We start from the raw sequence: 22,730 nt of genomic DNA on the forward strand, positions 1-22,730 counted from the left end.
GGGGGACAATAAGGGGTAGGGGAATAGAAGGTACAAACTATTATGTATACAACACAGGGAATACAGCCATTATTTTATAATAACAAATGGAGTATAACCTTCAAAACTTGTGAATCACTATATTGTACACCTGTAACTTATATAATATTGTACATCAATTATAATTCAGTAAAAGAAGGGTAAAAAAAGAGAGAGGGAGAGAGAAGACAACAGATGACATCAAAATGAAAGGGGGTTTTAGGAACAATATTCCTGAAAAGGCAAGAGAGATGAAGTCTAGTGCACAAGTGGAGGGGTGGGCCTTTGAAAAAAGAAGGGGCACTTCATTACAACACAGTGAACGCAGATGGCTTGGATGCAGATGCACTCAGATTAGGAGATGTGGTGGTGAGAAAATAAAGGCATTCTACACTGACTGCATCTATTCTCTTCCAAAGAATAAGAGGCAAGATCACAGTCATTAAATATATTCAGGTTGGCACTCAACAGAATGTGTTTCACACAGCCAGGTCACCTTCAAGTTCACTTTGGTAAGTATGCTTTTCTAGACAAGGAACAAAATTCATGGTAAATTCTAATTATATTCTAGCTTCACACACATACACACTAATACAAGAAAAAAATGAAACCACTTAGCTACACAATCAAATATCACCATCTAGTGGTTGAAACCTTAAAAGCCAACATATCAAAGCTGGGACCCACATTGTGATTCTTGAGAAGATATATCCTAGTTAGAATTAATTCAAGAAAAAGCTGTTTGAACAAAATAACTTATTAAAAAAACCTTTAATACTGCATGAAATCTACCAATCACATATAAAATCTTAAAATAAATTACCTAAAGTATATTTACTGAGTGCTTACTAGGTGCTAGGTGGCATGCTAAGCTCTTTTACATGGACTTGCTCTTTAATACCCCAATAGTCTATGAGGTAAGTGTCACCATTTTAATATAAGGAAACTAGAAATTGACCCTTGAAAGGTTAAGAATGTGCCCCAAGTTTACACAGATATAAGTGATAAAACTAGGATCTGAACGGAGTTAAAATAACTTCAAAATCCCCACTCGTAACCACTAGACTTACTATACTGTCTCTATAAGGCACCAACATTACTTAGGGCTTGCGTAGAAAAGTAAACTAGTCTTCTGTTACAAAGAATCATGAATACTACAAGGTAGAACTTCAGAATTTAAAAACCATTCCATTGCAAACCAAATTTTTCTAAGAGCAGTTATAGTTTCTTACTAACGAAATAAAATGGACAACAGGAGACTCTGATGCTCAAGAACTATGCCTCCTTTGGAGGAAGGCTGACATTAACACACTTGGATCATGCATAGTCAATGTGTTCAGAAAACTCTCTCGGTGCTAAATAAAACTAAAGAGAATCTTGAGGGCAAAAATGAAGAAAATCACAAGGAGGCAAAAGAATGCATCCCAGGAAGTAGAAGGTGCTCCCTCCTCCCTCTCTCCTTCTTTAGCAATTCCTCCAGGGGCATCCCTACTTCTCTACCATTCTAAGGATTATTACTCATTCCAAGTTCAAAGCTGTTCCATATTTTATTACTTAATCCTTACCATCATAGGTTATAGGGAAAGGAATAAGACTCAGAAAAGAACAATAATTTTCAAGTGTCATATTCTCATACAGATAGGAAAATTCTATTCCCAAAGGTCCTTTGTGGTTGGGATATGAAATAAAATATGTTCTCAGAATACTGTGTTCTAATCTGGAGTTTAAAATATATATTCCTGTAGTACAATGCAATATATGGTAGTTAATCCACAAAAACCTATTTAGCCATAATATAGCAAAACACAGCAGCCTTATAAATATTCAATAAATATTTACTGAGGGCCTGGGAAGTGCCACAAATTGGTCTAAGAGCTGAAGGCAGAGGACAAAAGTCTGTCTAGACAAAGTCCCTACATTCCTGGAGCTTACATTTCTACAGAAGAAAGACAACTAAATATAAACAACTAAATAAGCGTATAAGGTAACTTCAAAAAGGGAGAAATACTATAAGAAAATTTAATATGCTGATGTGACTGTGGTTTTTCATTACTTTGTCAAAGTCATAAAATTACTTTTCACCATTGCCAATAGAATATAATGAAAAGGGTCTTACTGTTGCATATAAAGAGATCAGTCTAGTGTTTTTTCTTCAACAGTATTTGCTGCAAACTTATTTGTATTTCTTTGCTCCAGAAACACCAAGTTGGTAGAATCTTCCTAAACATGTAAAACAATTTCTTTTACATGTTTAGGAAAATTCTTTGCATTTCCATATTCTGTTCCCACTTTCTTGAAATGCTTCCCACCACTATTGGTTTGGCAAAGTACTACTCCTTCTTTGAAACCCAGCTGAAGATTGAACTTATCTGTCAGAACTTCCTTGATATACCAGACAGCACTGGTGGCTCCATTCCCTGTGATTCTGAAATATTCTGTATGAACTAACCTGTCTTACTGCATACACTACTCTGCAATGTATTGAAAATTATCTGTATTCTGTGCATTATCAAAGGCTGAGCTCCTTAAAGTCTGATAATATATCTTACCTCTCTTTGAATGTTTTTTTTAAAGAAGGATGGATGGATGAATGGTTATTTGATGTTATATTTTAATGATGACATTACACATTTCTTAAAAGTTGACTCATTTTATACAAATTGGTACATCAATAAATGTCTAATACTGTTCCTGAACCAATAACTGCCACCCTAGCAACTAATTTACTTCCTGATCTGTCACCATAGTTGAGATCAACTTAATGATATCCTTTGAAACACAGATTTAAAAACATACACATAAGTCATGAGTAAAGAATTTTATTTTCCATTCATTTGTAAGGTTTATTTGACTAGTATTCCTTTCACCTAATCACAAAATAGAAGTTCAAAATTCTTTTTTTTTTTTCTTGGCCACACCATACGGCATGTGCTATCTTAGTTCCCTGGCCAGGGATCGAACCAGTACCCCCTGCAGTGGAAGAGCAGAGGCTTAACCATTGGACCACCAGGAAAGTCCTAGAAGTTTAAAAATCTTTAAAAAACAACAACAACAAGAAGAACAAAAACATGACTTCCCTGGTGGTCCAGTGGTTAAGAATCGGCCTTCCAATGCAAGGGACGCATGTTCGATCTCTGGTCAGGGAACTAAGATCCCACATGCCGCGGGTCAACTAAGCCCACACACCACAACTAGAGAGAAGCCCACGCGACACAACTAGAGAAGCCCACGAGCCGCAACTAAGACCCAATGCAGTCAAATAAATAAATAAATATTTAAGAAACAATAAAAAAGGCTGATGTAATGGAGGAAGAGGGAGTACGGGGTTGCTGGGTAGTCAGGGAGAGGTTTGCTGAGAAGAGGACATGTGAGCAGAGATCTGAAGGACAAGACGACAGACATCAGAACACAGGAAATAAGAGCTTTTCAGACGGAGTCATAAGACAAAGTTGTATTAAGAACTGTGTTCAAAAACACAGGGAAGACCAATGTGGCTAAAAATGTAGTGAAAATGATGGTGGTTTAAGATAAAGTTGATTTGGAAGACAGGGACTGAGTTTTATTTTTCTTAATTTAACTTCACTATTCTTCCTTATATTATTCCTATTCCTTACATTACTTTCAATCAATTGAATATTCTCTTAGATATTTTTAAACCATTATTTCTATTTATTTTTGGCTTAGAGTAGCCGAACGACTCATTTCTACCAGATTCCTTTAATTCTGTTATCTTTTAAAGCTGTGTATACATTACTCCAAAACAAGTGCTAAATAGCTAAAAACCTTAATCATCTCACAGTGTTCTCCATTCAAAATAAAGCATCCAATCCAGCTGATTTCAGTGAAATGACTCAGTGTTTTGATATGCAGGAAAAAAAAAATGAGTTATTTTGTTTATACACAAAGTTGGTATCTCTCATCTACCACAGGAAATTCATAGGGAATCCCATGGCAATAACTGAATAGCTTTTCCCTTCTACACACTAGTGTGGTCTAGAGAAAAAGATAAAAACAACAAAGTTAATGAACTTTTAACAGGCATTTACAGGAATTTCTAAAGATGTTTTATGGATGTTCTGAAAATGATTTCATAAACATGGAAAATTTATAGTTGGTTTTCTTCTGACTAAGACAGAATGGCCAATCTTGCAAAGTTCTACAAGAGAAAAATCTTTGCCTAAAACACTGCAAATAAGAATTCACAATCTAACATTAGGCCATTAAGCTGTTAGTTGTCCTTGATTTATTGTCTACCACTCACTCCCAATTTGAGGTGCTAATATATTATAGCTTAAGCATTATTTTATGTTTTATATTACAATGGATTAATAAGATTACTCCCAGAATCAAAAATAATAACATGCCTAGAAACAAAAATGCTGGTTCCTCAACTTTGGCTCAATTATGACAAAAATGATAAACAAGGAATCTTATAACCATCCTTACCAATAGAAAAACAAAAAAAGAAGATAAAGAACAAAGAAAAGAATTTTTAAAACGTGCTTCTTGTTCAGCACTACTTTTAATTTCTCAAACTCTTCAGCACCACAAGGGAGATACCAGTCAAAGGCACAAAGGCCTGACTGTAGATCTCTGGATGATCTGAGGAGTATTCTGTCCTACCAAAGACCAAAACTGTTCTCGAAAAGAAAACTCTAAAAACATACCTTTTATTTTCAGCCAAAGTGGCTCCTTCGTCCTTCAGCTGTTTACTTTTCTCAGCACAGCCTTCAAGGAGAATTTCTTTCCTCCGTTTAACGGCATGAAGCCAGTTCCCTTCATCATTCTCAACTGCATCCTTCTCATCAGCAGCTTCAGCTTCAAACTGCTGGGAAGTGACCTTTGAGACCTTCTCACCAATCTTCCTTTTCCATCCAAAGGAAGCCATTCTGGAAAAATGACAGGGAAAGAGCTTTAAATTTCAAACTTGGCCTTTTATAGAAGTATTCCAACAAAAGAAAGGATAATAGGATAATAGGATTAGACTGTCATCATTTTTTTGACCCCTAATTAAAATAGTGGATCTAGGCAATAATCACTGAAGGCTGCTAACATCATAAAGACAGACAAGTCCACAACTGTATCTCCTGATGGAAGTGACACAGCATCCATGAAGTACTTCTGCCAAAAGTTAAAGCTCAATCAGATCAAACCTCTACCAGTTTACAAGAAATATGGGATACAGATGAGCACGCCAAATAAGATGTCAGAGATGCAGACAGCAAGAAACAGAAACTAAAGAAAAAACTGGCTTCTTCAAGAAATAACTGCCAGGTTTCTTCAAGAAAAAAAGAAAAGTGAGACTTAAGAAACACACAAATCAAATATAATGTGTGGAGCTTGCTTAGCTACAGGTTCAAACAAGCCAATGGGGAGGAAACCTTTATGAAATAATAGGGGAAATCAGAACAATGATTTCATATTTGATAATAGTAAGAAGTTCCGCCTTTTTTTTGGTATAACAGTATTGCGATTATGTTGACAAAAAGAGTGCTTATCTTTTAGGAATACATATTAAAATATTTTACATGAAATTACACGATATCTAGGAATTGCTTCAAAGTAATCAGCGGGAGTGGGGAGTGCAATAGAAGAGAGATATAGATAAAAAGATTGCTTTTGAGTTGATAAGCGATGAAGTTAGGTGGTGAGTACACAGGATTCTCTGTACTTTCCTCTCTCCTTTCATATATGTTTGAAATTTTCCATAAAAAGTTTCTGAAAGATTCAAACTTAGGAAATGACTTAGTTCACAGAACTATAGGGTTAATCAGAATGATAAGAAATGTTAAACTATTTTGTAAATCTTCAATAATATACAAATATAAGGGCTAAGCGAGACAGCATAACTGATGGAACAAAGTTAAAGGAAACCCTGGAAGAATTGAACAAATATTTATTTAGAGAAGGGATTTGCTGAGGGATCGAGAGCTCTTGCTAGTTACATGGATGGGTTTAAAGATACTGAGAAACCCTTGGAATTCTATATACATTTTTATATGCTTGTGTGCAATCTGCACAAGAGTCTCTAAGCTTTCATTCCATTCTTAAAGGAGCCTATAACCCCAAGAAGATTATGATCAACTGACTGATCAACTATCGAGATAAGGAAAAGCAATGAAGCAGAGGTCTCCATAAAACTATCAAAGAATGGGCATTGTGGGAGTAAGGGAGGGAGAGAAATGAAATAGCAAGTAAGTTCTAGCAGATATTAAGATCTTTATCACTGATACACATGCTGCAGTAAAGTATAAATAACCACTAGAATGAAGGAGACAAAAAAACTGAGGTTGGGTATGAGGTCACCAACATGGAAAGACCCAAGATAATGGCAGATTTTGGAGGGGTAAGAAAATTGTGGGTCATGTACCTAAGTTCTTAATGAATATGACAAAGTGCCAATAAATTACAGCAATCAAGAAATGTACAGGTTGATACGGGTAACCACATGCTTTCCACAGGAGCAGAGATTTCTAGAAAAGCCTGTAGGAGTAAGGGATTATAAGCTATACTAGGGAATCAGGACAATGCCAAACTCTCTCCCCAGACCCATTATAATAAAGAAGAATGAGTTTCCTCTGTTTAAAGATGACTGCAAGTAACTTAGGGAAAGAACCAAGAAATGGCTGAAAATGTAAGTGTTGTTACTAAGGAACACAAGTCCGGAGGCCCAGAAAGAGAACAACATGAGAGAATGAATCGTTAGGAAGGTCTCACGAGATAACAGAGTAAGTCAAGATAAGAAAGAAGTCTTGTATTTATGACTGTCCCTAAAGGAGACAAGGGTGAGGATGATTAAGTTTCGTGGCTTCAAGTTTCCAAGTTGGCAATGTGAGAGACCAAGAAGTGTGGCAACTAATAATACAGACATTATACCCTGCCACAAGCTAGAGATTCTCCTCACTGAGACGTAAAATGCAGCACCCAAGACGAGAAACCTGATGAACACAAACAGGTAATGAAAACAGCATCCTTCCGGGTATAGGGATGTAGTCAGAGGTGAGGAATTCAAGAACCGATTTACCCGAAAATGTTACCGCACAGGAGAAAACAGCATTAGCGATTTCCCCTCATTTTGCACAACAGTAAAGAAGAGCGAAGTTCATAAAGGCTGCTCAGGACGTCACCCGCGAGTTCACAGCCCCGCCCGCGGCCGCGGGCCCCTGCCACGCTGGGGGCAAAGCCAGCTCGCTTCCGCTCCTCCCGCCTCTCAGGACGGGTCAAAGCCGCACCGCCCGCCTCGGAAGCCGCCCCGGGCGCGGGTGCCAGGGAGGGCCCGATCCCCAGACTTGCTGGTCCCTAGAGACCAACCTTAGCGTCCAGGCTCTGCCACACCCGCGGTGGGCCTCAACTCCGACTTCTGAAGCTCCTTTCTCCCGTTACCCCAAGACCCACCAGCCTCGCTTTCCTCAACTTCCTCCCGCTTCCACCACAGACCCGTAACCCCTGTTACCTGATGACCACTCCTCGGGTCCCGTGTTTACATTCCGCTTGCCCTTTGCCCACCGGAAACGGAAATTACCACGCCCGACCTCCTACCTGCTTGCAGTAGGTGCAGGGTGTCCCAAGATAGGGGTTGCCCGATCTGGGGCGTGCGAACAGTCCAGAGAAGCTGGCAGGGAAGAGGCGACTCAGCGCTTTTCTCTTCCGCAATCCTTTCCCCGGGACCACAAATCCCAGAAGTCACTGCGGCCGCCCCCACCCCATTATTACCCTCCGAGGCTGGTAGTCCGGGCCGCCCGGGCCGGGAGCGCCCTCTAGTGGCAGACGAGAGCGTCGGCGCGTGGGCGCCCACAACTCGGAAGTGCGGGAAACTGCGGCTGCGCCGGCTGAGTGCGCGCGGAGAGGACAGCCCTGGCGATACCACGAGGTCCATCCAGTCAGCAGGTAAAGGAGAAGAGGCCCGGGAAAACGATTTGGGGGGAATCCAGAGCATTGACTCACGACTCTCCCTAAAGGAGTTTACAACCTAGTTGATGAGGTCGTCCAGACGCTGACGACAGAGGCAAACCCGAGTGAAAAAGGGTACGGCCGTGGCTCAACCGTTGGGGAAAAAAACCCGCAAAAAGTTGGACTCAATTTCTCTAAAGAAGAAAGAATTATGGCCCGAAAGTAGCTGTCTTGAAAATTTTAAAAAAGTGGGGACATGTAGTACGGGGAAGTGTTTAGGAAATTGAAAAATTAAGATCGTTTTGATTTCTTAATGTCGCTGTGGATCATTTTTGTAGACCAGTTTTCTTAACCTCAAGGCTGTAGCTTTTCCAACGGGATGATTCTTTGTTGGGAGAAGGGGGCCTCTCCTGTGCAGGGCAGAGTGTTTAGCGGCATCCCTGGGCTCTACCCACTGGATGCCATTAGCATCCACTCCCACCCCACCAGCTGTGACAAGCAAAAATGTCTCCAGACATGAGAAAATGTCCCTGGGAAAAAGATGGACCCCCCACCCCTACCCCATTGAGAACCACTGATAGGAAGCAAGGATTCTCCAAAGGTGATCCTCAGACCTGAGGGTCGTCAAGATCCTTTTAAAGTCAAAACTATCCCTGTTTTCATACTAACATGAAGACGTCATTTACCTTTTTCACAATGTTGACATTTGCGCTGAGAGTGCAAAAGCAATGGTGGCTAAAACCACTGGCACCTCAGCCCGAATCAGGGCGATGCTGCCAAGCTGTACTAGTAGCCATTGTATTCTCCACCACTGTACACACTCATTGTAAGAAAAAGAAGAGGCAGTCCCTCAATGTCCTTGAAGAAGCAGTAAAAATTATTTTATTAAAATGACCCTTGAGTACACACATTTTTTTTTAATATTGTGTGACAAAAATGGGAGGTACAAAGTACTTTTGCTGTATATTGAAGTATGATGTCTCAAGATAAAAGCACTCGTGAAATTGCTTTATAAACTGAAGTAGATGCTTTTTTTGTGGAATACAATTTTTACTTAGAAGGGCTGACACCCCTGCCGGTTTTCAGGCTTGGGTCTGACAGGCCTTTTCGTGAAAATGAACAAAGGGAGCCTGTTACATCAAGGAAAACAATCGACAGTTACCAATGATAAAATTCAAGAATTTAAGCAAAAATCATCATTCTGGAAAACATGTATTTGCCACAGTGAGCTTGCCAGCTTCCCAGTACTTTCAGATTTTTCCAGTGAGATCAGTGGTGGTATCAGATGCGATTTTTATTTATATTGTTGGATTAAATGTTTCAACATTGGTAAGAACTGTGGAAGTGAACCAGTTTTTTCAAAATGAGCAATACGCAATTATGGTAGCCAACCTCCAAGATAGCCACCTATGATCTCTAATTCTGGCATTCATACTCTTGTGTAGTTCCTTCCTACATCATACCAGGATTGTTCTGTGTGGCCTGTAGGATAGGGCAGAAGTGATAGTATACCACTTCTGATATTATATCACTTCTGATATTAATAAAAAAGACACTACTAAGGTGGTGGCAATGTTACTTCATCTGGGTTAGAGGTTTACATGGCCATGTTCATTGCAAACCTAAAACACTGAAAATACAGCAAGCCAAATATTTTATGATTTGTGCACTTTTCTGTATATGTTATACCTCTATAAAACTCTTTAAAATATATATATCTCCCTAACAAGGCATTCAGAGCAGGATTTATGCCTTATGGTCACATTCATAGTGCTTCTTGGTTCATAGTTGCCTTATGAGGGGATATAGTTTGCAGAGTAAAATAATTAAACGGTGCTCGAAGCTGTACCCCTTTCTAAAAGGAGTCTTTCCTAAATCTCTCAAATAACTTAATCTTGACCCACTCTACCCTAGTAAAGGCGACCTCCAACACTAAGTTTTCACACTTCACCCACCACTTTCCTACTTACTTTGGTCTGTGATCATAATGCATCTATTTATATATTTAATAATTTCCCATGATGTCTGTATAGACAACATGATCATCTTCCAAGTTGCTAGAAATCCTCTACATTTGTCATAGTTAATGTTTATTATCATCCACAATAAATAGAACAGCCCATTTGTTTACAATAAATAGAACAGTTCAATAACTATTTTTCAGACAAGAGAATTTCTTGTACAATTTTGTTCAGTCAGGTTACTTAAGAGTAATTAAGTTCCCTAAAAGAACAATCTATGTGCTGTTCATGACAGTCTAGTACTGTGTTCTGTTAAAATTATCAAGCTATTTTAAGGATTCAGAATGTCAGCAATCTAACACAAGCCCTGCCAACAACGCCGTATAAGATTTCATACTGATTGAATTCTAACAGGAGTGGAATTCTAACCAAATCTAATGTTAGCGGCCAAAGATAATTGCTCTGAATTTTATTGTATATAACTTAATATTTTGTTCAGGTGGTTAATTTTTAGATGAAACAAAAACTCACTAATTTAGATGAGGCAAAAATCACCACGTTCAAGTGCTAAAATTTGTTCAAGCACTATACTTTAGGCACATTGTTTAAAAAGTGCAGATGGTCAGCCATAACAAGTGCCTCTTTTTTTTCCATGTAGTTTTCCCAGAAGTTAAAAAAGTTAAGCACATTGTAAGCCGATGAAAAATGATGTTTTTCTTTATTATCCGTTTTCCAAATCAAAGTATTTGAAATTGTATCCTTAAATATACTCTGGTCAAGACATACATGAACAAGTCTCAGAAATATTGTACCACAAAGATTGATTTCTACCATACTACCAATTTATAGTTATGTTTTATGTGGACTTTCATTCGTCTAGTGAGAGAACTCATGATGAAAATATGATTTCTGTTGTGGATGGGGGAGATGGAAGGAGTTAAAGGGAAAAGATTTAAATACATTTTTTTTCTTTCATTCCAAAGGTTCATGGAGTTCTACATCCACCCATAGTCCACCAGTCATTAATTCAGTGTGAATGGTATCACTACAAGGTCAAAAAGTAGGGGGGGGGGGCAGGGTGAGAGGGCAGGACGTTTTGTACAAAATCATTTAAAACTCTGAAAAACTACAGAACCATCCAAAGAAAAAATATAATCAAAGTAAAAGCAATGGAGTTTATTTCAGTGAAATTATTTTAAATTAGATATGATATATTAAGCTCCCATATCCCCCAACCTGGTAGAAAAGTTCCTCTCAGTGAGAAATCATTTATTTTAATGGCAAAAATTTTACATATCAGTAAAATCTGTTATATTTAAAACTATGTATACAGTACATTTCTGGCAAAAACCTTATACATCTTTCAGTTGTCAAGACAAAGTAAAAATATGGTTGCATAAAATCACAAAAAATATAAATTGCTGAAAAGATAATAAAAAAAGATTAAAAATCATTTGCATTGACTCCCTTACATCTTCAATTAGTAAGAATTTGCAAACCACAGTAAATTTCTGAAAATTCTGATGCAACCTTGACATACTCAACCAAAAGTTGTCATTTCAAATATCCCAGCTTAAAAAAAGAATTTACTGCAATAGTCTGTGCATTTATTATACTATTTGTACAAGTGCAATATTTAAATATCTTCAAAATAAAACTCAGTAACTAAAAGGAACCACAATAACTTAAAAGAAGCAGTTTACAAAATTAACAATTTTTAGAAGGTCCTATTTAATTGGTTCCTCTTTTTTTCCCTGCTCCCCACAACAGGTTATAGAGACATTACAACGATGTCTTAGTTCTATATACAAATCTGTAGCTTTAAAAATACAGTCTTCTGTTCTTAACATTAGGAACATAATGCTGCATTTAGAGCCTACATGAAGTCAATATCCTCAAAACAGAGGGCCACATACAAGTTATAAATACAGTTTGAACTTATATTTAAATGGAACTCCTATAATTTTATACAGCTTTCAGATTCTAAGTTGAATAGAATAAGCCCTGGACAAAAGGAAGCACGGTTTTTCTTTTCAATTCAGTGCATGTTTCTAGGGGTACTGGAGCCAAATCTACAACTACAGTAACTATGCAAGCTATCATGACATTTGAGTACATTATCATCTGGTTACAGAGGTGCCAAAAACAATACTACAATACAAAGAGTCTTAAAAGAGAAAAAAAGATAGTTCCATTGCAATGGAAAAATAATACCAAAAAATTCTTCTTGAAGTTAAAATATAGTATAAGGCAATTATGGGTGACACAGTAATTTTTTATTACCATACACATGATACGAATTTTATCTGAGGTGACTAAATTTTTTTCTTACACCTATTATGTAATGCATTATACTAAGAGCAAGAGAAAGAAAATATAAATCAGAGTTCTTAGGAAGATTAAGCAACTTTAGGCAGTTTCCATAATGCTACTTTTTAAAAAGTAATTAAAATCCAAAGCAAATGTTACTATTTAGAAGAACTAACTGATCTGTTCCATATTTTATCAAAACAATAATAAAGTAATAGCTGATGAAGGAGACACCAAATGCAATGTATAAACATTAATTGGAGCCTGGTTTGAAATAAATTTGTAGTACAACGGGAAATCTAAATATGCATGATTAGATGGCATTAGAGAATTATTAATTTTTAATGGTATTATGGGTTTTTTTAGGAGAATGTCATCATTTTTTTAGGAGATGCTTTAAGTGTTGAGGGGTGATGAATATATCTGCAAAATCCAAATGGTTCAGGGGAAAAAAGCATACACACACACACACACACACACACACACATATATATATAACTATCTATATACAGATATAGATAAAGCATATATGGCAAAATGTTAACAAATGTTGAATCTAAGTGGTAGATACACATGTGATCACCTTACAGCCTTTCAACTTTTCTTTTAAAAAATGTCCATAATGAAGTCTAGGAAAAAAAGTCATATCTGAGTATTTAAATAGTTTGCAAGACATGTTCTATGCACTGAATCAATTTAAAAGATACATGATTGAATGACTAGAAATTTTTGCATACATTTAATACTGACTGACATGATGAGCAGAGGACTTTGTGATATTGGCAAAACCAGCATGATTTATTTACAGTATATGCAACACAGCTCTTGTGACAAAAAGAGCAATATATGTACAGAATATAGTGGGACAAATTGTAAAATTAAACTTAGTGCCTAGAGTATCTGAATATATAAGTTCTGTGTGTTTTTGGACTTAACAAACGAAAGAAAAAAATTTAAATGTGTCCAATATCTTTAAGGTGACTTACCATATACTACAGAATAATAAGAATATTGAGGGGATATGGAAGAATCATCCAGGCTGTCCCTACTGTTGAAGATACTTGCTATTTAAGGAGCCCAGAAAACAAAATCACCTATAAAGTTCTCTGGGGATTCTAGGCAAATATTTATTGAATAAATTTATGAAGCAAATATATAACACATCAACACATAATTAATATATGAAGGCCTTTATGGTAAATTAATATTTGACAAAGCCCTGTATACACTAAATATAAAATAGCCAAAAATCAAGTGAGCCTGAGAGAACTATAATTCATTGTGTATATTATATTATTCTATATGCCTACTGAACAATGAACAAAATTATCTTAATTCATTTCTGCACATTATGCTTTTAACTATTAATCATGTTCCAGTCCCTGTGCAAACTGCATTCCGAAAGGCCAACCCTCAGTTATAATTATGTATAACTTGATTATAAATGGAAGCATTTGGCTATGATTTATTATGCATGCTTATTGCTATCAAAGAAATAAGCAAAGTTTTAGGTTTACTGTGCAAGTATTTTAATTAGATTTGCACACATCTCAAAAAATTCTATTGTGTGACTTCCAGGTCTTGGAGTTAAGTCAACAGGAGAAGAGTCAAGTGACGTTACAGATGAGGTAAGAGAAGCTTCTGAGGATTTTCCTTGAGCCTCAGCATCTGAATCATTCCTTTGGCAAGCTCGATAGTTGCTAACTGAGCCCGATCTCTGTGGAGTAGCAGTCCCTGATTTGGCTTCAGTAATTTCCTCTGGGTAAAAAAAAAATTCAATTTATTATAATCCATGACACCCTCCCGAAAATTTTAATAGTATTTAATTTGCTTCTTTAAGTGAGATCACTGACCAGCTATCAAGAGCATGTTTATTTTGAATACCTCCTAAAATAGAAGCAATGAATCTGTATTATGCCACTTGCCTTTTTTACACACAGCAATGCATTCCCCTAATGACTTATTAAGATTGGGTACATATTTGGCTACTCATCAGTCTTGCAATCCAGGATTAAGAGAGCCCAAGAAACTAATCATGAGGCTTAATAAACATCATTCCCTAGCAATAAAAGTCAGTCTTTCTATATTAAAATCATAGAATAAATGCACTTAAAATTTCAACCCTGGAAATCATCTCATTTAACTCCTCATTTTATTGATAAGAAAACATAAACCCCTTAAGAGTTAAGTGACAAATGAACAGAGAGGTAAATCTAGAACCCAAGTCTCCTAACTCTCATCTTGGTGCTCTTCATTCTCCCACTTTGTCTTCATATTTGATTTAAGATCTTAAAAAAGAACAACAATTCCAATGAACAAAAATCAAGGAAAACCTAAGTTGGGAACACAATATAAAAACAGTAAATGTCCGTTCAATTGGTAAACCCAGGTACTAATAAACCTAAGATTCATGATTTTTTTTTTTTTTTTTTTTGCAGTACGCTGGCCTCTCACTGTTGCGGCCTCTCCCGTTGCAGAGCACAGGCTCCGGACGCGCAGGCTCAGCGGCCATGGCTCACCGGCCCAGCAGCTCCGCGGCATGTGGGATCCTCCCGGACCAGAGCACGAACCCCTGTCCCCTGCATCGGCAGGTGCACTCTGAACCGCTGCGCCACCAGGGAAGCCCCAAGGTTCATGAATTTAATCCAAATATAACGGAAAAAAATAAAACCCATTCTGTATCTCAGACTGCGTTAGTAAGTGTTAGAAGAAAAATACCATCTAGACATAGACAAACAGGTTTAGCCAACATATCATAGCTCAAAACTGTGTCTTTCTGATACTGTGTAGGTACTATCTTTGAGTTTACAAAGAAGACAAAAAATTCACAGGTAAATCTCATCTAATAATTCCATATAATCTTAAATGAACAAAAGTGGCAACATATCTTAATTCAATTGATTTGGCCAATGAAGAATTGCCATAAACTTCTACTTAATTAAAGGTTCTGGGGGGCTTTCCTGGTGGCGCAGTGGTTGAGAACCCACCTGCCAATGCAGGGGACACAGGTTCAGGCCCTGGTCTGGAAGATCCCACATGCTGCAGAGCAACTAAGCCCGTGCGCCACAACTACTGAGCCTGCTGTCTAGAGCCCACAAGCCACAACTACTGAGCCCGTGTGCCAAAACTACTGAGCCTGTGCTCTAGAGCCCACGAGCCACAGCTACTGTGCCCACGTGCCACAACTACTGAAGCCGGCACTCCTAGAGCCCGCGCTCCGCAACAAGAGAAGCCACCACAGTGAGAATCCCGTGCACCACGATGAAGAGTAGCCCCTGCTTGCTGCAGCTAGAGAAAGCCCGCGCGCAGCAACGAAGACCCAATGCAGCCAAAAATAATTATTTTTTTAAAAAAGGTTCTGTTTGTGAGAGAACGTTTATACACACACACACACACAGCTATAGCCTTTCATAATGCTGGGGTAGAATTATTATTGATATTTATTTGAATTATGAGTCAAATGTGTTCCATCAGGCTTTTTAGTAGATAAGGTAAATTAGTTTTAAGAGTCGGGGCTTCCCTGGTGGCACAGTGGTTGAGAATCTGCCTGCCGATGCAGGGGACATGGGTTCGTGCCCCTGTCCGGGAAGATCCCACATGCCACGGAGCGGCTAGGTCCATGGGCCATGGCCGCGGAGCCTGCGCGTCCGGAGCCTGTGCTCCGCGACGGGAGAGGCCACAGAAGTGAGAGACCCGCGTACCGCAAAAAAAAAAAAAAAAAAAATAGTGTATATGCATGGGAGATCTGAATTAATGTACATTTCAAACCATGGTATGATTTTGCACCATTTACTAGAAGTCAACATTTATTCTAAATAAAATATTTTATCTTACCAAAATGAACTACAAAAAACAGAAATGTAGTAGAAACTATCACTTTAGGATCAGGCTGTATCAGGCTTTAAGGATTTTAGAAGATAATCTTAAAAGGACAATAAACTATTCACAAGATACACAAATGTTCACGTCAACAAAGGCACAAAATCTTATATTCTATGTTCTTTTGCTATTGAATTACTAGGAACAATTCAAGAAGCTTCAAAAGAATCAAAGATTTACTAAAATGCCAAATTAGGTAAAAAGGTCTAATATGTCATCTATGTTGTTCTGTGTGACGTACATACCATCAATACTACGGAAATCCAATAAGTATGTTCGACTGTCCACTTGGTATAACTGTAGACTCATTTTGGAGAATGTACTTGTCACAGGATTCTTCCTTCGAACACGCAAATAATATGGGTTTACAACCTAGCATATGGTATGGAGAAAAACAAAGTCAAAAGGAATTCTTCTATAAAACATTATATAGACTACAGGTTTGTCAAATGTGCTAATAATCAGAATGCTCTTTCTTTCTTACCTTCCATTCATAATCCAGTTGTTTAATTGCTCTACAAACTTCTGCCATGATATCATTTGGTCGACTTTGACTTCTAATTCCCAAATGCCATTTTGCTTTCCTTACACCTTGGTGTTTGGATTTCTGTGGATTTAATTCATCGAGGGTATGGCGTGCCCTTGGTGTTTCAGCAACCAAGAATGGTACTCTTTCAGGATGGGGCCGGGTCAAGTGGTGATCATCGAGAAAAGAATCTGGTGGGCTTGTTGCCAAGTAAAAATCTTTGGCCTCATTCATTATTCTCCTGTTGTCTATTATGAGGTGGTAGGCAACTGCCAAAGGGTCCTGGTGATTTCTGTTATAAAGGCAGCTGAGAACCTCCTCTTCTGAGCATTCAAATTTTTCACATACTTCTTTTAAGGCTTCATCATCAATCATGGTTGAACTATATGATGGATCCTCAGGAAAGAGATATTTTGGAAGGTCCTGTTTAAACCATTCATGTTCCCTGAGAGAAAATGGCAGGGGTCAGAAGGACTTTGAGGAGAGATGAGACTGAAAGTAACAGTTTGGGGGAATTTAGGATATGAATTCATTTATATTTATACTCATACTGTATTATTATTTTTTTTTTTTTTTTTTTTTGCGGTACGCGGGCCTCTCACTGTTGTGGCCTCTCCCGTTGCGGAGCACAGGCTCCAGACGCACAGGCTCAACGGCCATAGCTCACGGGCCCAGCCACTCCGTGGCATGTGGGATCTTCCCGGACTGGGGCACGAACCCGTGTCCCCTGCATCGGCAGGCGGACTCTCAACCACTGCGCCACCAGGGAAGCCCTGTCATTTTTTTAAAACTGAGATTTTCCTCTTCTGGCTCACATTTCATTGTATATGTTAAGGGAAATTCTCCAGCCTTCCTCTGATTTTAAGAGGGAGAAAACACTGCTGGAGCAACCAGAAACAAAGTGTCTACACTTTAAAGTTTTGGAACAAATGGCAATGGCAAAGACCATGTTATTTCCAGCTCAGAAAGAGAACAAAATTTGTCTGTGGATTCATTATAATACTCTTTGGATATAATGTTAAGTGACAAAATATATAACAACAACAAAAATAGACAACTGTTATTCATTGAGTGCTTACTATGTGGTAGATTTTAGGCTAAACACTTCATATATATTATCTCACCTCATTTTCAAACAACTCTGTGAAGATAATATCCCCTTATTTTAATGAAGGAACTGAGGATTTCCTAACTTCATATATAAAAGGATATTTTTGACTTGAACTATGTAAAAAAAAATATGCTAAAACTAAAAACATTAAGAGAGGAAAACACCCAAAAGAACAATGATTATATTCTGGGTAATGGAATTAAAAATCACTTTAATTCTCTTCTCTAATTTTTTTCGTGTTTTCCAAGTCTTTTCCAATTGTCACATATTTCATTTAAATTGGAAAAAACATGTAAAACACAAGAAAAAGCACCTCTCACTAAGATAGTCTGAAATATAAATTTTACAGAATGACTAGTCCTTCTCCTCTAGTGGTAAAGTCATGCCCCGCCACTCACAGTCTGTTTTTTAGCTAGTCTGCAGCATATGGAGTAAATGGAAAGGAATGAAGCTTTTTTCTTTTCTTCTTTTTTTAATTGGAATATAGTTGATTTACAATGTTGTGTTACTTTCTGCCGTACAGCACAGTGAATCCAGTTATACATATACATATATCCACTTTTTTAGATTCTTTTCCCATATAAGTCATTACATAGTATTGAATAGAGTTCCCTGTGCTATAGTAGGTCCTTATTAGTTATCTATTTTGGGAATCAAGCTTTAAGTTCTACATATGATCTTTCTTTCTTCTTCATTATCCTAATGCTTTGTTCTTTACTATTCCCAGGTATACGTCTGATTTCTTTCTTCCTTCGCCCTCCATCTCAGATAAGTGTGCTGTCTAGCCGTCAGAAGACCAAAAGAGAAATTTCCATAAGGGAAAAAAAGGAAAGAAAAATGATGGTAGAAGAAACAAAGTTTGCAGTTTTTAAAAAAATCTTCATCAGAAATGACCTGCCCAAATTTGAGAAGGAGATTTGTCATCATCGCTTTTGCCTTATTTAAACTATTCCGTGGAACCATATGTAACTGGTAAAATTGATGGACTTTTTTACCTACAAAACAGTAATTTCATATGTAATTCAATGTATACTACTACAAAAACAAACATGTCATTGATTGAATTAAAATTTTCTCATTCCCTGAGATGAACAAAAGGGGAAAATACAATAATTCATAAGATCAGAACTCAAATAGCAACACAGAAATTTACTACGAAAAAATATTAGTCCCCATGAGAATATGTAAAAGTCAAACATGAAGCATACTATAGAAAATCTTAAAGAATCACTACCAAATCTAATATCCAACCAGGGTCCTTTTTATTAGCTCTTTTTTTAAATTAAAAAGTAATACACTGGGCTTCGCAGGTGGTGCAGTGGTTGAGAGTCCACCTGCCGATGCAGGGGACACGGGTTCATGCCCCGGTCCTGGAAGATCCCACATGCCGCGGAGCGGCTGGGCCCGTGAGCCATGGCTGCTGAGCCTGCGCGTCCGGAGCCTGTGCTCCGCAACGCGAGAGACCACAACAGTGAGAGGGCCGCGTACCGCAAAAAAAAAAAAAAAAAAAAAAAAGTAATACACTGACAAGTACAGGTTTCTGGTAACTGACTATACTGCTGAACTGAATGAATAAGCATTTTCAGAACTCTAATGGAAAACTGATGAATTCATAAAAGTGCTAACAAAAGATCAAGATGAAAAAAAAAATAATTACATGGGACTGAGTGAACTGATGAGGATGATTATAATTTTTGTGACTTTCTGTTTGAATTTTAAAAAAAGTTAAAAAAAAAAAAAGTAACTTACTGGTGTCCTAAGAACTAGTGAGGAGTGACAAAACTGACAGATCAAAGCACCCTTCCCCCACTTCTGACTTTAACTCCTCCACCGTATTTTGTAAGCACCTATTTTTCTGATCAGATATTATCCTGTTTGAAATGCCTAGAAGAGATTATATTCTCCTTACTGAACCCCAAGTATATTATTCAATACTTAGCTAAGAGTGAATTCCCCTCTATTTTAGTTACAGTATACACATTTACTTTAATAAAAAATATTGTATTCGGAATTTCATTAAAGCAACTTTGTAGATGTATGGAATAAAAAAAAAAGTAATATAATGTTCACTGCTACAATTTCAAAAGAAATAAAGAAACAAAAGCAAAAAAGTGAAAGCCCTTCCTCCTACCAATCTTACTTCCCTAAAGCAGCCAGGTTAGTATGTGTTCTTAAATATCAAAATAAAATAAATGAGTCTATACACTATTTTTAACATAAAAACAGGATTACATTGTACATACTGTTCTGCAAAATTTTCTTTCACTTATATCACTGATACTATTAGATCTGATAATCAAGTTGCTTTATCACCTGATATCTTTGATTGTGGCTCTCTTCATGGGATCCACCTGCAGCATATGTTTCAAAAGGCTAATCACAGAAGGGTTTAAATACTGAGGGGTATAAAAGATCCCATCACATATCTTCTTAAAAAGAGTTGGCACGTGATCATCATCGAATGGAAGTGTTCCACATAATAAAGCATAGAGAATAACCCCACTGCTCCATATATCTACCTCTGGACCAGCATACAATCTGTAACAGGAAATATCAATTGGATTAAACAATCATTAGTAACTTAAAGAGTAAATCAATTAATCATTTTAAATATAGATACTTCATAAAGGATTATTAGTCAGAATATGGTTTCTATAAGTCACTGCTGTGTACTACACATACAGATTCTATACTAATTCTATCAGTATTATCTTTGAAAACAAAAATTAAGAATTTTTTTAAGTTACAAACTATAGCTAAAATTCTGTCCATACTACCTCACAAGGGTCCTCATGATATCCAATCAATAGGGCCAAACTTTGAACAAACATATCATTACTGAATTTAAAACCATTGTTTTTTGGTTACAGAGGAGAGATTAAGTAATCTTCCATCAAGTGAGAATGTTCTGACTTTAAAGCCACTCTCCGAAATAACCCGAGACCTCATACCAAGGTAAAAGGGGCCTGAGGCTGTAGAATGAAGCCCAGCTAACTAATTCGCAGATTTTAAACTCTTATTTGCAATACACTGTAACCCACTGACTTAACTAGCTACTGACTAATTAGATAACACATTCAAAGTCTGGCTTCAGGGAAAGGATTTCTTTAAATTGGTCAAATAAATTATTGAACTGATCAATATATACTATTTTGAAAGTAAAAGTTTCCATACATCTAGACCTCACAGAAAGACCTTATGCAAACTGGGAAAATTAGACTTCAGTAATGGCCCATTACATATATGCACAATTACATTTCTTTTTGTTTATTTAATTAACACTGCCCCCAGTATCCAGGTCCTAAATTGTTTTCTTCCCCAAATAATTAGACAACCCTCATGAAATAATAATTTAAACATTAAGTTAATATAAAAAGGTAATGATGATCTTACGATAAATCTAAAATTAGATATTTCTGCCTTACTCATAACCATGCCTTAACACAAATATAATTTCTCTGAGCAGTCTAGGCAAGCAAGCTTATGAAAATAGAAAGAAAATACTACTCTATTTACGCATTCTAAATTAATCAGGATGTAAGACATTCAAACAAAGAAACATGGTTTGAATGAAAAGTTATTAAAAGTTAATTATAAAAACTAGTAAACAAACTTTAGCTTCTTTGTTTTCACTTTCAGTAGTATAGTGAAGAACAGTTACTCTTCAAAAAATTAAATTTTCCTGTCATCTAAACTATCCGAAAAGCTGCCCTATACTAAGATCCTCATGTTCTCAATGCTGGCGGTTAGCAAATTGGGAGATTAGAATTCTTAAAATATTTCAGTCTCTAGAAGATTTAAAAAATGAAAATTAAATAAAATCTGAGGACTTTATCAATACTTCAGTCCAATTCCCCAAGGCACGTTATCGTAAAAGCTAAAGCTAGTTTGAAAAATTAAAGCTACCCATTACACTTTTAATTCTTCATCTAAGCAAATAGTACACTATTTCTTACTACTAGATATTTCAAGTTTTTAATGTCTCACCTTTAAAACTTGCTAGTTTTAAACCTTCAGTTTCTTCCACCAGGGGAAAAAACGAGAGTACTCTCATCTAACTAATATAATTTTGACTTGCAAACCAACATCCTCCTCAATAAGTGGAGTCCTTAATCCTTATTCACTTATGTTTTATTCTTAAAATAGAATACCTTCTGGATAAGAAAAAAATAAGCTTTAAATTCCTTTCAATAGAATTGAATATTACACTATAGACTAACAAAGTCTAGGAAAAGAAGACAATTACAAATATATTGGGCGGGGAGGAGGTGGCAAACACTACCTTCCTGAAATTACTTCTGGTGCAGCATAGTTGGGTGAGCCACAACTTGTTCTTAAAAATTCACCATCTGACATCATGTTTGAAAGACCTGAAAATGCACAAAATCCACTGCTCAAGATTTCCCAAGAACAAAAATAAAAACAAAATTCCATTAAACAATAAAATTGAGTTTGCATTAAAGTGATAAATCATCATTTTGTTCTTTGCTTCAACAGAATCCTATAGTCTTTATTGTTCCCAAATATTTTGCCTTTATGCCATAAAATCTGTAATCTGTTTCAACATATAAAGTTAGTGCATTGTTGGAGTTTAATGAGTACGTATTAAGCTATTGGTTATTTTGCTTAATACAATAAACTGGGCATGTTTAAGTTTTATTAATATAGAAATTACTAGAAAAAAATGTGGAACCGAATTAAAATTCAAAGTTTCTATTAACCTCCATTCTGATTCTTTAAAAAAAAATAATAGGGCTTCCCTGGTGGCGCAGTGGTTGAGAGTCCGCCTGCCGATGCAGAGGACACAGGTTCGTGCCCCGGTCTAGGAAGATCCCACATGCCGCAGAGCGGCTAGGCTCGTGAGCATGGCCGCTGAGCCTGCGCGTCCAGAGCCTGTGCTCCGCAACGGGAGAGGCCACAACAGTGAGAGGCCCGCGTACTGCAAAAATATATATATAAATAAAAATTTTTAAAAAATAATAATTTTTAATATCAAAGTTCCTTCATAGCTCTACTACAAAAAGAAAACTCGGGA

At 36.9% G+C, this 22,730-nt stretch overlaps 2 protein-coding genes and 1 long non-coding RNA gene across 11 annotated transcripts in view; 1 reads left to right on the forward strand and 2 right to left on the reverse strand.

Annotated features, from left to right (window-relative positions):
* Positions 1–7,662, reverse strand: part of TTC33 (tetratricopeptide repeat domain 33) — a 124,650-nt gene extending 116,988 nt beyond the window's left edge. For 3 of the 5 annotated variants that reach the window (XR_003792605.1, XM_029216119.1, XM_029216116.1), the window contains exons 1-2: positions 7,472–7,662; positions 4,686–4,907 (exon numbers count right to left, since the gene is read on the reverse strand). Coding sequence is in view for 4 of the 5 variants with exons in the window: in XM_029216119.1 (XP_029071952.1) it covers positions 4,686–4,906 (221 nt within the window). In the remaining variant the exon portion in view is untranslated. The other 2 variants (XM_029216117.1, XM_029216118.1) reach the window with 2 other exon arrangements.
* Positions 7,663–7,678: 16 nt separating this feature from the next.
* Positions 7,679–19,096, forward strand: LOC114891791. The gene is made up of 3 exons (XR_003792606.1): positions 7,679–7,905; positions 13,758–13,807; positions 18,423–19,096. It is a non-coding gene; the product is annotated as an uncharacterized LOC114891791 (long non-coding RNA).
* The window catches only part of PRKAA1 (protein kinase AMP-activated catalytic subunit alpha 1), a 46,412-nt gene continuing 34,701 nt past the window's right edge, over positions 11,020–22,730 (reverse strand). For all 5 annotated transcript variants that reach the window (XM_029216108.1, XM_029216110.1, XM_029216109.1 and 2 more), the window contains 5 exons: positions 21,978–22,065; positions 20,009–20,233; positions 16,543–17,029; positions 16,304–16,430; positions 11,020–13,937 (listed from right to left, as the gene is read on the reverse strand). In XM_029216108.1, coding sequence (XP_029071941.1) covers positions 13,693–13,937; positions 16,304–16,430; positions 16,543–17,029; positions 20,009–20,233; positions 21,978–22,065 — 1,172 coding nt within the window. In that variant the 3' untranslated portion in view covers positions 11,020–13,692. The remainder of the gene's footprint in view (positions 13,938–16,303; positions 16,431–16,542; positions 17,030–20,008; positions 20,234–21,977; positions 22,066–22,730) is intronic.

Source organism: Monodon monoceros, unplaced genomic scaffold, assembly GCF_005190385.1.
Source record: "Monodon monoceros isolate NGI ecotype Baffin Bay Population unplaced genomic scaffold, NGI_Narwhal_1 Super_Scaffold_12, whole genome shotgun sequence".
Lineage (NCBI taxonomy): Eukaryota > Metazoa > Chordata > Mammalia > Artiodactyla > Monodontidae > Monodon > Monodon monoceros.